We start from the raw sequence: 13,275 nt of genomic DNA on the forward strand, positions 1-13,275 counted from the left end.
ATAAGGGAATAGGGGACGTTCTGTAGAGGTTTCCTTAAGGTCGTCACAAAAACCTCCTTGCAACGTTCTGGAGAGTTTAGTTTTTGGTTGTAAGAATAAAACCTAAAAATAACGTTTTCAGAACGTACTTGGTTCCCCTAAAAATAACCAAACGGGATATGGAAACGTTAAGGAACGTTGTGTGTTTGCAGGGATGTTCTTGGTGTTTTTGAGAAAGCCTGACCTGGCTTGACCTTTTTAGCTAATTATAGAATAGTAATTAATTACAATTTACAAAAAAATTATTATAATTTTATTAATGGTAAATAATAAATCAACTGACAAGAAAATTAAAGGATTAAAATTTCCTGATAATTTACTCACCCCCATGTCATCCAAGACGCTTGTGTCTTTTTTCTTCAGTCGAAAAAGAAATGAAGGTTTTTGATGAAAACATTGCAGGATTATTGTCCTTATAGTGGACTTCAATGGCCTCCAGACGGCTGAAGGTCAAAATTAGTTTCAGTGCAGCTTCAAAGGGCTTTAAACGATACCAGACGAGGAAAAAGGGTCTTATCTAGCAAAACGATCGGTCATTTTCTAAAAAAAATACAACTGTATATGCTTTATAAACACAAATGATCGCCTTGCAAGTGCTTCGCCATTCCGCCTTCCGTATTCTTCAAAAGGCTTACGCTGTATGTCCTGCGCCTTCCCTATTCAACTTACGGAAAAAACAGAACTGGCGCTGCGTTCGTTCCGTAAGTTTTGTGGCGTCACAAACCGAACATGCAAGTCTCAGGACCACTTGACAAAACTGACAACAATGCCATAAAAAGATTACTGATTAAAATAAATATTGTTATTGTTGAACTGTTTTGTTTGAAACATTTAAAATACAGAAAGATAGAATATAGAATATAGAATATTAAATTGTGAGTTTTTCACACAGGGCCTTCAATCATAGTACACTGAACTCGGGGGCATGGCAACATCTGCTCAAAACAAAGAAGCTAATTTATTAAATTCACTTCAATTCAATTTACATTTATTTGTATAGCGCTTTTCACAATACATATTGTTTCAAAGCAGCTTTACAGGAAATGCATGTATTTACAATTTAGAGTAATTTGAGGTGACTGTGTCCAAGTCCATTTGTCCAGAAATGTACAGTTCTAAGATAAGATAATCATGCAGTTAACTAACATCATGTATTCATTTAGACATAAATAATGATCTCATTAAAGCAGTTATTACAAGCTGTGATCATAAAGATTACAATATATAAAAAAATGTCATCTCTTCACATGTGTTGGATCATCTGAAATCTTCGTAAGAGGCTGGATCCAAACTGGAGCTCATGTGGAAATTATGGAAATGGAAAATAATTAGCATACAGTAGCTGCTGTTCATAGCATTTCCAGCAAAACATAATCATGTGCATTTGATCAGATATTACTGGAGTGCATGGTTATGAAATGTATTATGTGAATGCTTGGCTAAAGAGATGTGTCTTTAAACTAGATTTAAACTGGGAGATTGAGTCTGAGCCTCGAGCATTATCAGGAAGGCTATCCCAGAGTTTAGGAGCCAAATGTGTAAACACTCTCCCTCCTTTAGTGGACTTAGATATCCTTGGTACTACTAGAAGTCTAGAGTTTTGTGACCTTAAGAGAATGATGGATTGAACTATTTAGAGCCTTATAGGTCAGTAGCAATACTTTGTAATCGATATGGAACTTAATAGGTTACCAGTGTAAAGATGATAATATTGGTGATATATGATCATATTTTCATGACCTGGTAAGAACTCTAGCAGTTGCATTTTGGACTAACTGTAGCTTGTTTATTGAGGATGCAGGAGAGCCAGCTAGTAATGCATAACAGTAATCTAGAATAGATGTCATGAATGCATGAACTACAAACACGATTCAAAAAAAGTTGGGACACTGTACAAATTGTGAATAAATACAGAATGCAATGATGTGGATGTTTCAAATTTCAATATTTTATTCAGAATACAACATAGATGACATATCAAATGTTTCAACTGAGAAAATGTATTATTTTAAGGGAAAAATAAGTTGATTTTAAATTTCATGGCATCAACACATCTCAAAAAAGTTGGGACAAGGCCATGTTTACCACTGTGTGGCATCCCCTCTTCTTTTTATAACAGTCTGCAAACGTCTGGGGACTGAGGAGACAAGTTGCTCAAGTTTAGGAATAGGAATGTTGTCCCATTCTTGTCTAATACAGGCTTCTAGTTGCTCAACTGTCTTAGGTCTTCTTTGTCGCATCTTCCTCTTTATGATGCGCCAAATGTTTTCTATGGGTGAAAGATCTGGACTGCAGGCTGGCCATTTCAGTACCCGGATCCTTCTTCTACGCAGCCATGATGTTGTAATTGATGCAGTATGTGGTCAGAAATTGTCATGTTGGAAAATGCATGGTCTTCCCTAAAAGAGACGACGTCTGGATGGGAGCATATGTTGTTCTAGAACTTTTCAGCATTGATGGTGCCTTTCCAGATGTGTAAGCTGCCCATGCCACACGCACTCATGCAACCCCATACCATCAGAGATGCAGGCTTCTGAACGGAGCGCTGATAACAACTTGGGTTGTCCTTGTCCTCTTTAGTCCGGATGACATGGCGTCCCAGTTTTCCACTTTGCCACAGTCCATTTTAAATGAGCATTGGCCCAGAGAAAACGCCAGCGCTTCTGGATCATGTTTAGATATGGCTTCTTTTTTGACCTATAGAGTTTTAGCCGGCAACGGCGAATGGCACGGTGGATTGTGTTCACCGACAATGTTTTCTGAAAGTATTCCTGTTGTGATTTCCATTACAGTAGCATTCCTGTATGTGATGCAGGGCTGTCTAAGGGCCCGAAGATCACGGAGAACCAGTATGGTTTTCCGGCCTTGACCCTTACACACAGAGATTGTTCCAGATTCTCTGAATCTTTGGATGATATTATGCACTGTAGATGATGATAACTTCAAACTCTTTGCAATTTTTCTCTGAGAAACTCCTTTTTGATATTGCTCCACTATTTTTCGACGCAGCATTGGGGGAATTGGTGATCCTCTGCCCATCTTGACTTCTGAGAGACACTGCCACTCTGAGGCTCTTTTTTATACCCAATCATGTTGCCAATTGACCTAATAAGTTGCAAATTGGTCCTCCAGCTGTTTCTTATATGTACATTTAACTTTTCCAGCCTCTTATTGCTACCTGTCCCAACTTTTTTGGAATGTGTAGCTCTCATGAAATCCAAAATGATCCAATATTTGACATGACAATTCAAAATGTCTCACTTTCAACATTGATATGTTATCTCTATTCTATTGTGAATAAAATATAAGTTTATGAGATTTGTAAATTATTGCATTCCTTTTTTATTCACAATTTGTACAGTGTCCCAACTTTTTTGGAATCGGGTTTGTAACTTTTCTGCATCAAAAACAGATGTTCTGTAGCTTAGCAATGTTTCTGAGGTGGAAGAAGACTATTTTTGTGACATATGCAATATGATTTTCAAAAGACAAGTTGGTGTCAAATATTATATAACACCCAGATCTGTAGCTGCAGAGGATAAAGTAACAGTACATCCTTCTAGATGCAAATATAGCCTTAGAGATTCTGTGTACAGGTTTTTGGTCAAATAACTAATACCTCAGTCTTATCCTAATTTAATAGACGAAAATTACTGGTCATCTAATATCTTTAACACACTCCATCAACTTGGATAATTCAGAGATTTCATATGGTTGTGGTGAAATATAAAATTGAGTTTTATCTCAATGTTTTCTAATAATATTACCAAGTGGCAGCATGTATATTGAAAATAGCAGAGGGCCTAACACATATGGCACTCCATAATTTACTGACATTAACTTGGATAATTCCTTGTTTAAATAAACAAAATGGTAACCGTCTGGTATGATCTAAACTACCTTAATGCCTGTCCTTGAATATCAGTGTAATTTCAAAGTCATTATAATCAGAATCAGAATCAGAAAGAGCTTTATTGCCAGGTATGTTGTTTACACATACTAGGAATTTGTTTTAGTGACAGAAGCTCCACAGTGCAACAGCGTAACAGCGACAAGACAAGACACATAATAAAAAGAATAAAATAATAATATACAAATTTACAAGATAGACAAAGTGCAAAAAAAGCAAAAGACAGTATATATTATAGACAATTGTATGTACAATTATGTGTGCAAATTGAGATATAAATAAGTGTTTTAAGTAAATAAAGTGTAATAGTGTTGTGTGTTCTGTGTTTGTCAAGTGTTCATGAGATTAATTGCTTGAGGGAAGAAACTGTTCCTGTGTCTGGTCGTTCTGGTGCTCAGGGCTCTGTAGCGTCGACCGGATGGCAACAGTTCAAAGAGGGAGTATGCTAGATGTGAGGGGTCCAGAGTGATCTTCTTTGCCCTTTTTCTCACTCTGGATAAGTACAGTTCTTGGAGAGTGGGGAGGGTTGTGCCAATGATTCGCTCAGCAGACCGGACTACCCTCTGTATTCTTCTGAGGTTAGATTTGGTAGCTGAGCTGAACCAGACGGTAATTGAAGTGCAGAGGATGGATATAAGAGTTTATCATGGTCTATAGTGTCGAATGCACCACTAAGACCAAGTAAAACTAGTATTAAGATGCAGCCTTGGTCAGAAGCAAGAAGTAAGTCATTTGTAATTTTAACACAGTTTCTGTGATTGGGACGGACTGAACATTTTCATAGATATTTTTTGCAGGAAGGCATTAATGCAATAGTCTTCCCTATTGTGATGTGTGTCCTAGTGAAACGGCTTCTCGAAGAAAAAAATTAGGGCGGGACTTGATTTTGTCCATCATGAATTGATTGGATCGTTGTGGTGATCTCATGTGAGTGACAGGTTGTCCCGCCCTCGTGCAAGTGAACACTTCATCAGAGAAGAAAAGATATGTGGGTGGAAGTGGTATGGGAAGATATTATGATTAAAGGTTACGAGGGCACAATATTTTTTATATAAAAAAATAATGGTGTGCACAGATAAATTATTTATCATACATACTGCAATATTTCTTAAAAAACAAGAATTGTCCATTTTTTATTTTATGGTGCCTTTAATAATTCAACACTTTTTATTGTGATATAGAACCAACGAATGTGATTTACATCTTTAAAAGTTGTGAGTTATAATTTATAGGGAAATGTTGTAATATTTAATTACCTCTCGCGCCGTTTCCAGGACTACCGGGGCTAGTTGACCCGGATCACGTGACAGCGCGGGGGTTTGTTGCTGTCACAGATTTGTAAAGTGTAGAGCCGCGAGACAGAGCCGTCTGGAGCGCGCGCACCGAAAAGATGGAGCAGTCGGCGACAGAAGACCGGGTTTTCGCCGCGGAATCCATCCTGAAAAGCCGCGTTAGGAAAGTAAGTAAGAAAGAATGAGGTTTAGGGGGGCTGGGGGTGTTTTTTACGACGTAAAGTACACACAGAGGGTCGTCTTTCGTTTGTCTCGCGATGCGGAGCTTAAAGGCGCCTGCAATGACAAGAGGGGGAGGCCTACTTGCAGTTTCCCTATTTAGCGACTCCCTGTATTTATTTGCATTGTCAGATTAGAAAAAAAACAAGTCAAATGTGGGACATTTGGATTTGCAACTTGAGTTTATGTTGTAAAAAAAGATTGTGCTGTGTTTAGAACTGACAACAGCCCGCTAAAAGAGCAGCAGGAGGAGGCTAAAAAGGGACAAAGTGTCTGGCATAAGTCCATGACAAAATCAATGCATGCTGGCTGACCCAAGATTCAAAGATCCCAACAATGCAGGAATTTAAGTATTGCACGGTGTCATGCCACATAGTTTAAATTGTGGGTTGTGCTGTATTATGATATATTTAGATAAACACTTTACTGAGCCCCAAAAATTAAATAAATGGTCATGAGGTTGAAATAGAGCCTGCATTGTTCATGCATTCTTTAGTTAGTGTTAAATAAAGAGGATTTCCTGCTGTCTTTCTCTTCGCAGGGTCGAATCGAGTACCTGGTTAAATGGAAAGGTTGGGCACTAAAGTAAGTGTGTAAAATATATAATTATTGCAATGGACATATTTTAACATTTATATTGTGCTGTTTGTTTAGGGTTGCAAACTGTATTTTAACCTTTTCTGTTGTTTGGATGGAAACTTTTTGGTTTCACTTTATGGCATTTTTGAGTACAACATACAAGTGATTTATATGTTACTGCTTTGAATAATTCTTTTAATAACTGGCATAATTATAAAATGGTTATGAGAATAATTTTAAACTTGATCGTCAAATGTAATTTATGTGAGGAGCATTACATTTACATCCAAATGGTAAGTAAACTACAGCAAACTGACCCAAACTCTAGCTGTGAACAATGTAAATTCTGATTTAGTGCATGTAGTTTTTATGGATTTATATAAATTGAGAGCTATATATAAAAATGTACTTAATTCATTTATCACACCACAGGACTATTTAAATGATCTATAACAAGAAAAAAAACCCTAATATATACAGTACTATGCAAAAGTCTTAGGCACGTTAGTATTTTCACACACACAGGGTTTTAAGCTAGTTATTTATTTCTTGTTTTGCTGTAGTGTGTCAGTAGGAAATATCCGTTTACATTTCCAAACATTCCTTTTGTCATTAATTGTAATAATCTAGTGTGATTTTTGTATGCGCAAGGAGTCCGACAACAGCTGGTATGCTCCACATGAAGATCTGATCTCACCATCATCGAGTCTGTCTGTGTTTACTTGAACAGAAAAACTGTGACAGACTAAATCTAGAAGAACTGTGGCAACGTCTCCAAGACACCTGAAGAAACCTACCTGCAAAGATACCTGAAAAACTATGTGCAAGTGTACCTAGGACAAAAGCTGTTTTAAAAGCAAAGGGTGGTCACACCAAATATTGATTTGATTTAGTTATTAAAAGTTAATTGGTCAATAAATTCTACTTATGACGTTCATTTTGAAAACATCCTCACTTAACAGCATTTTTACACAAATGCCTAAAACTTTTCACAGTACAGTAGCTTTGCAGGTAGGTTTCTTCTAGTGTGATGAAATCTTGATGGGGAAGCCTTGAACCTTTAAAACTTGTACCCATTACCATTTTAAAGAATCAAATGTTTTGCAATATAGGCACAGCACATGGGAACCCGAGGAGAACATCCTAGATGATCGACTCATCACAGCCTTTGAGCAAAAGTAAGTGTCACTTAAAGACTTTGCCTTTACCTCTTAACCTAAATTCTCTGTAAAGTTTATAGAGAAAGATTTTGGTTTACATTTATTCTTTTTCTACTCTTGCTTTATTTTTGCAGCTTTTTGCTGCCAGTTAGACTGGAAACTAGCCTCTATGATGGATTTTTAAACAAAGAAGATTTGCATGCTCCAAAGGCTTTCATTTTGATTGTTATGGTTTAGGCTTGACACTAAAGTGATGTCATATTTTCCTTGGCTTAAATGGTGCTTTCCCACATTTCATAGGGAGCGTGAGCAGGAACTTTATGGCCCAAAGAAACGTGGACCTAAACCAAAAAACTTTGTACTAAAGGTTTGAGTCTTTTTAAAATGTTCTTAGAAATCTATCAATTTTTTTAAATTTTGAAGTGTTTTAATACAAGTTTATGCCTTAAGTGTTTCAAAACTTATAAATAAAATTCGTGTTTGATACTTTAGTTCCTCTTAGTCACATTTGCTTTCCGCCTGTCTAGGCACGGGCACAGGCGGGTGATAGACCTCGAAGCTCAAATACCCGACGCACTCCACCTCGCACCACTGCGAAGCCTCCAACCTCGTCCTCTTCTGCAAGTTCAGCTGCTCCTCAGCCTTCATCATCCTCTTCCTACTCCACCGCTCCAACCCCCAGAGTGCACTCTCTCGCTGCTGCTCATAAACTGAAGAAAGACATCCATCGTTGTCATAGAATGTCTCGACGACCTTTGCCACGACCTGACCCTCTGGCTGACCCCACAGGATCCACATATTCATCCCGTCCTCCCATCTCTCCATTCTCTGAAACTGTCCGCATTCTCAACCGTAGGGTAAAACCTCGGGAGGTTAAGCGGGGACGCATAATCTTAAACCTGAAGGTCATTGACAAATCGGAAAATGGTGGAGTAGCCAGTAGAAGGTCACCGCAGTCATCCACTGCGCGGGCGAAAATCCCATCCCGAAATCGTATCATTGGGAAAAAGCATGGGGACATGCCTTATAGGCCATTCCAGCATCCTATGAAGATGTTGGGTTTCCCAATGTACGGCCAGCCATTCGGGCTTCACCCCTGTGGGCAGTTGTCCTCCATGGCCAATGAAGGGTCCAACACTGGAGCCAATCAAAGAGGTGGAAGCTTCTGTGGTAGCCATTCCCCTGCAAATGCGCAGAAGTTTCAGTACCAGCCTCCACCTTCTCCATCCAGCTCCAGTGGATCTAACGGCAGCTCCCCTTCACCTCAGAAACAACCGACTCAACCTGAAGCTCCTACATCAACTAAATTGGGCTCCCCAGCCTCATCATGCTCCCGAGATAGCACCCAACCTCACCCAAAGTCCAGCTCAGCACCATTCCTCCCTTCCTCACCCTCCTACTCATCCTCCCCATCATCCTCTCTTGAAGACGAAGACCAGGGCTCTCCAAATGTCGCCACTTCGCGGGGTGGAAAACGGAAACTCCGACATCGAACCCAGGCGGGTCAAGCGTCGGTCAGCCAGGTTAGTGACCGCACTACTGCCCCACTTCTTGAGGAAAATAGGGTGCCAAAAGAGGGGGACCCCAATTGGCACCCTGAAATGGCACCCAGCTGTGCCAATGTAGTCGTTACTGACGTCACCACAAACCTTCTCACAGTCACCATCAAGGAATTCTGCAATTCTGGAGCTGGTTCTGAACCCTCCTCCCCTTGCCATGCTGACAACCCACACTCTCCCACCACAGCTGCCTCTTGAAAGTTCCCCCTAAATGCCCCCAGCCAAAATATCTACCCACTTAACCCCCTGAGAACTTGCCATAATGATATTAACGCATCCTAAAATAGTTGCCGTTAATGAAATTAAAATGTATTTTTGGTGAAATTAAGATATATTGAAGTCATATTTAAAGGCAGGGTTGCTTCCATTGACCTATACGTTTTAAACAGTATGTTATGATGGTTTTGTAGTACTTCATGCCTTTCTTCCCCCTCTTTTTTTTCCCCAGTGATCCTGTCTTTCCACAGCCTTTTTGCCCAGTAATTGCACCTTGTCTTGTCACCACCAGTCCAGTAGAGACCGCCATTCCCATATCTCCAGACCTAAAGTTCAGAATCCACCCAGAAAATGTTGTATCTTAACAGCTTTCTTGGACTCGAGACATTGGACCAAGAAATTTTTTATCTTTTGAGGTGCATTGTTGAGTTGCACACAAGATGCTTCACTCCTGCTTTGGAAGTTCAACCGGTGTGGGTGAAGATAGTGTATCTGCACACACACTTGTTAGATAACACTTATTGTGGCAATATGCCCATTTAGGCATCCAACCCATGCATTGATCTTGCCAACTGTTTCCTTTGCTAATGAAGAACCATTGCTCATGAAGAACCCAAGTCATCATGGCGCTCACTAGATTACCCGGGCGTAGACGTGACACTATTTATATGCACCAAGCTGCGAAATCCTGAGGACAGTTAAGTTATTTCCTTCTGCTTGAACGCTTTGATCCAGATGTCTGCCGAGACTCTAAACTGACTCAAGTGTGAATGCTAAAGGACTGCATCTAAAGTGTGGTACTGTACGTTAAACCTTCCACATAATCAACAACCCACTTTCCTTATTGGAGAAGTACCTTCTCATATTTGCCTTCTGACTACAATAGTTTGTGTTTCATGTAATAGTTACTGTATTTTTGGGGTTGGTAACCAGGGGTAACTTCTCTCAGAACTTGAATGGAGGAGTTCAGATATCATTTTAGAGACTTTTAGAGTAAGTGGGTCTCAAACCTACCAAATATAACAGATTGCCTTGGTTGATGAAACCCTCTTTCACACTTTCAAACGAGACAGTCCGGGACCATGATTATTGTGAGTGTTATGCTGGTGACTGCATGTCGTTGGCCCCTTGAGCTTGTCTGCAGGTCCGACCAGGTGCTAGAATTGCCAATACAGACCTGGGATAAAGCTAGCTTGTTTAGTTGGTAGGTGCTTGGGATGTGTCTGTAACGAGATTGGTATTTGTCCAATAATATCTATCAATCTATCTATATAGTTATAAATCTAGATATCTATCTATCTAGTTTCGAAAATGGTATCTGTGCATTGATAGTACATACTTAGATATATATACATAGATGCCCCATTAGCATCTGTTTCTAAGGGCCATTACATGTAAGCCATCTGCCATATTGGAACGGTCAAAGCTGGTCTGTGAAAACTCGAAAGAGAGTTGACTGTGTCTGCAATTATAGTTTGAGACGCATGTTTAAATATTGATATCTGCAATAGACTTCAGCAGGTGATTTTGCTACACTAACAAAATACAAGACAAAGTCATCAGCTAATACGACATTTAAGAGTTACTATAGTAAAAGAAAAAACATTAAAAAGACCCATAGTAAAAACCTGTAATATTGAGTAAATTCATAATGGTCCATTTTACAGACAGGGCTTAAGCCTAGTCCCAGACTAAAATGCATGTTTGAGCTGTTTTAACTGCAAGCAACTTGCACTGACATACCATACAGGCATGTTTATAAAAGCTATTTAAAGGAACACACCACTGTTTTTGAAAACAGGCTCATTTTCCAACTCCAGTTGGAAGAGTTAAACAGTTGAATTTTACTGTTTTCGAATCCATTCAGCCAATCTCCGGGTCTGACGGTAGCACTTTTAGCATAGCTTAGCATAGATCATTGAATTTGATTAGACTGTTAGCATCTCGCTCAAATGACCAAAGAGTTTCGATATTTTTCCGATTTAAAACTTGACTCTTCTGTAGTAACATCATGTACTAAGACCGACGGAAAATGAAAAGTTGCGATTTTCTAGGCCGAAATGGCTAGTAACTATACTCTCATTCCGGCGTAATAATCAAGGAACTTTGCTGCCGTACCATGGGTGCAGCAGGCCCAATGATATTACGCAGTGCCTGAAAATAGTCCCCAGCTAGGTAACTTCCAACGTGACTGGCACTAAGTCTGTGTAGTTGCAAATGGCAAATAGATATGGTTCAGGATCTGCACCAAAGTAAATATCTTCTGAATCGTCTCTCACAAATGTCTCCATGGTTGCAAGGCACGCTCCCTGTGCAAGCAGGTGGTCACGTTGGTTATGTTGACGGAAGTTAGCCTATTTTCAGGCTCTGCGTAATATCACTGCGCCTGCTGCACCCATGGTACGGCAGCAAAGTTCCTTGATTATTATGCCAAAATGAGAGTATAGTTCCTAGCCATATCGGCCTAAAAAATCGCAACTATTCATTTTCTGCCAGTCTTGGTACACGATGTAACTACAGAATTGTCAAGTTTTAAACAGGAAAAATATCGAAACTCTTTGGTCATTTTTGAGCGAGATGCTAACGGCCAGACCCGGAGATCAGTTGAATGGATTTGAAAACAGTAAAACTCAACTGTTTAACTCTAGGGGAGTTGGAAAATGAGCCTATTTTCAAAAATAGTGGCGTGTTCCTTTTTAAATGTCCTAATTGAACTAAGCCTGGCTTAATCTAAGCCCTGTCTGTGAAACCAGGCCGTACAAACACAAACTAACACATTCTCACATGTGAAAGTTTATCCCATTTCTTTGGGATTTTAACTCTCAGCAGTTTTATAGCCAGAAGCTGCACAATGTTGTGGCATCATTGATTCTTACTGTGAGTGACAAAACGCTGACTGTTCCAAGATGGCGGGCATGCTGACATGTCTGAAGTGGTTGATTGTGGCATCTACGTATACATATCTATGAGCAGATACACCGCTTGTATCTACTTCACTTTTACATGGGTTGTAGAGTGTAGTTAAAATCGTTAAAGGAATAGTTAATCCAAAAATGAACATTATGTCATCATTTACTCACCATCATGTTGTTCCAAACCCATACCAGAATGTTGATGCTCTTTTGAAAGTGTATGGGGAACAAGAGCTGTAAAACACCAAGAGGGACAAATGACTTGTGTGCTGTATTCCAAGTTATATGAAGGCATCTGATAGCTTTGTGTGAAGAATGGATTAAAATGGAAGTAATTCCTTAAATCTGTACTAGAAACTTTTGCTTGACAGCCTTGGTCTCCATTCACTTTCATTTTTTAAAGAGCAGCTTGGACATTCTACTGAATATGTGTTTCACTGAAGAAAGGTTTGAAAATACAAGAAAGTGAGTACATAATGACAATTTCTGAGTGAAATTCATTTAATATTTTAAACTTTACTGAAAGCTAAATAGTTTAGTTGCATCATAGTGTAACTTTATTCTTTTAGAATTTATTTAAAAAATTGTGGGAAGCTATTCACAGGCTTTTCTTGGGCAGTCCAGCAAGCAATATTATAACTTGCCACATTAGGCCTAAAGAAACAGGTTAACACAGTTTATGGCAGCTAACTTGGTTGTACTGAAGGATGATAAAATGTCAGACTCCTCCGGAGGACAAAGGCAAACCTCATTATAAGATTTAATTATAGAACACAATTAAGTTCCACTTGTAGTCATATAGCCATCCTCTAATGGAGCACTTTTACTCTATCACTGTGCCTTTAGGGAGAAATGAACCTTAGAAAAATATGGCTTTTTTAAAAAAAAGTTTTTCCCAAAATTATTTACAAATATTGACAATTTTTATTATTTTTTAGAATGTATGTGTAAATATATATATGAACTTTTTTAAATAACTTTAAACTGCTTTAGTTTACCGGCTTCCAAACATTAATGTGAACTTATCTACTTAAAACCCTTATTTTCTTTGCCAAAGTTCTATATATGTTTAATTTTTGTTTATCAAAGTCATCAAACGTTTATCCCAGGTCTGAAATAATTCATGTTGTGAACATATCCCTGGTGCTGCCCCACTGAGGGCGCCACGTTCAGTTCATCTGTACAGAAATATATCTAATATCGAAGCATGTGTTGCATTTAGCTGCTCTGTTCGACCCCATAATGTTGTTACCTTTGCCTACAAAGTGTTCCACATACAAACAGTCAAGTCTTTGTTTACCTTTATATCCTTAATGTTAGAAATTAGATGTTGATATGGTGTGAAACAATGCAAGATGGTTTCTCCTAAAGAGGTAGCTTAGCACTATG

The 13,275-nt window shown here is 38.9% G+C and overlaps 1 protein-coding gene across 2 annotated transcripts; it reads left to right on the top strand.

The window, feature by feature from the left end:
- The first annotated feature begins 5,251 nt into the window (after positions 1 to 5,251).
- On the top strand, positions 5,252 to 10,771 carry cbx6a (chromobox homolog 6a). Of its 2 annotated transcripts, XM_048167696.1 has the most exons (6): positions 5,252 to 5,408; positions 6,002 to 6,045; positions 7,152 to 7,217; positions 7,500 to 7,566; positions 7,727 to 8,722; positions 9,207 to 10,771. In XM_048167696.1, the coding sequence occupies exons 1-6, from the start codon at positions 5,340 to 5,342 to the stop codon at positions 9,207 to 9,209; spliced, it is 1,245 nt and encodes a 414-aa protein (XP_048023653.1). In that variant the 5' UTR covers positions 5,252 to 5,339; the 3' UTR covers positions 9,210 to 10,771. The 2 variants fall into 2 exon arrangements, with proteins under 2 accessions (XP_048023653.1, XP_048023643.1); XM_048167686.1 differs by lacking the exon at positions 9,207 to 10,771 and having other exon boundaries at positions 7,727 to 9,086.
- The last annotated feature ends 2,504 nt before the right edge of the window (positions 10,772 to 13,275 follow it).

Source organism: Megalobrama amblycephala, linkage group LG2, assembly GCF_018812025.1.
Source record: "Megalobrama amblycephala isolate DHTTF-2021 linkage group LG2, ASM1881202v1, whole genome shotgun sequence".
Classification (NCBI taxonomy): domain Eukaryota; kingdom Metazoa; phylum Chordata; class Actinopteri; order Cypriniformes; family Xenocyprididae; genus Megalobrama; species Megalobrama amblycephala.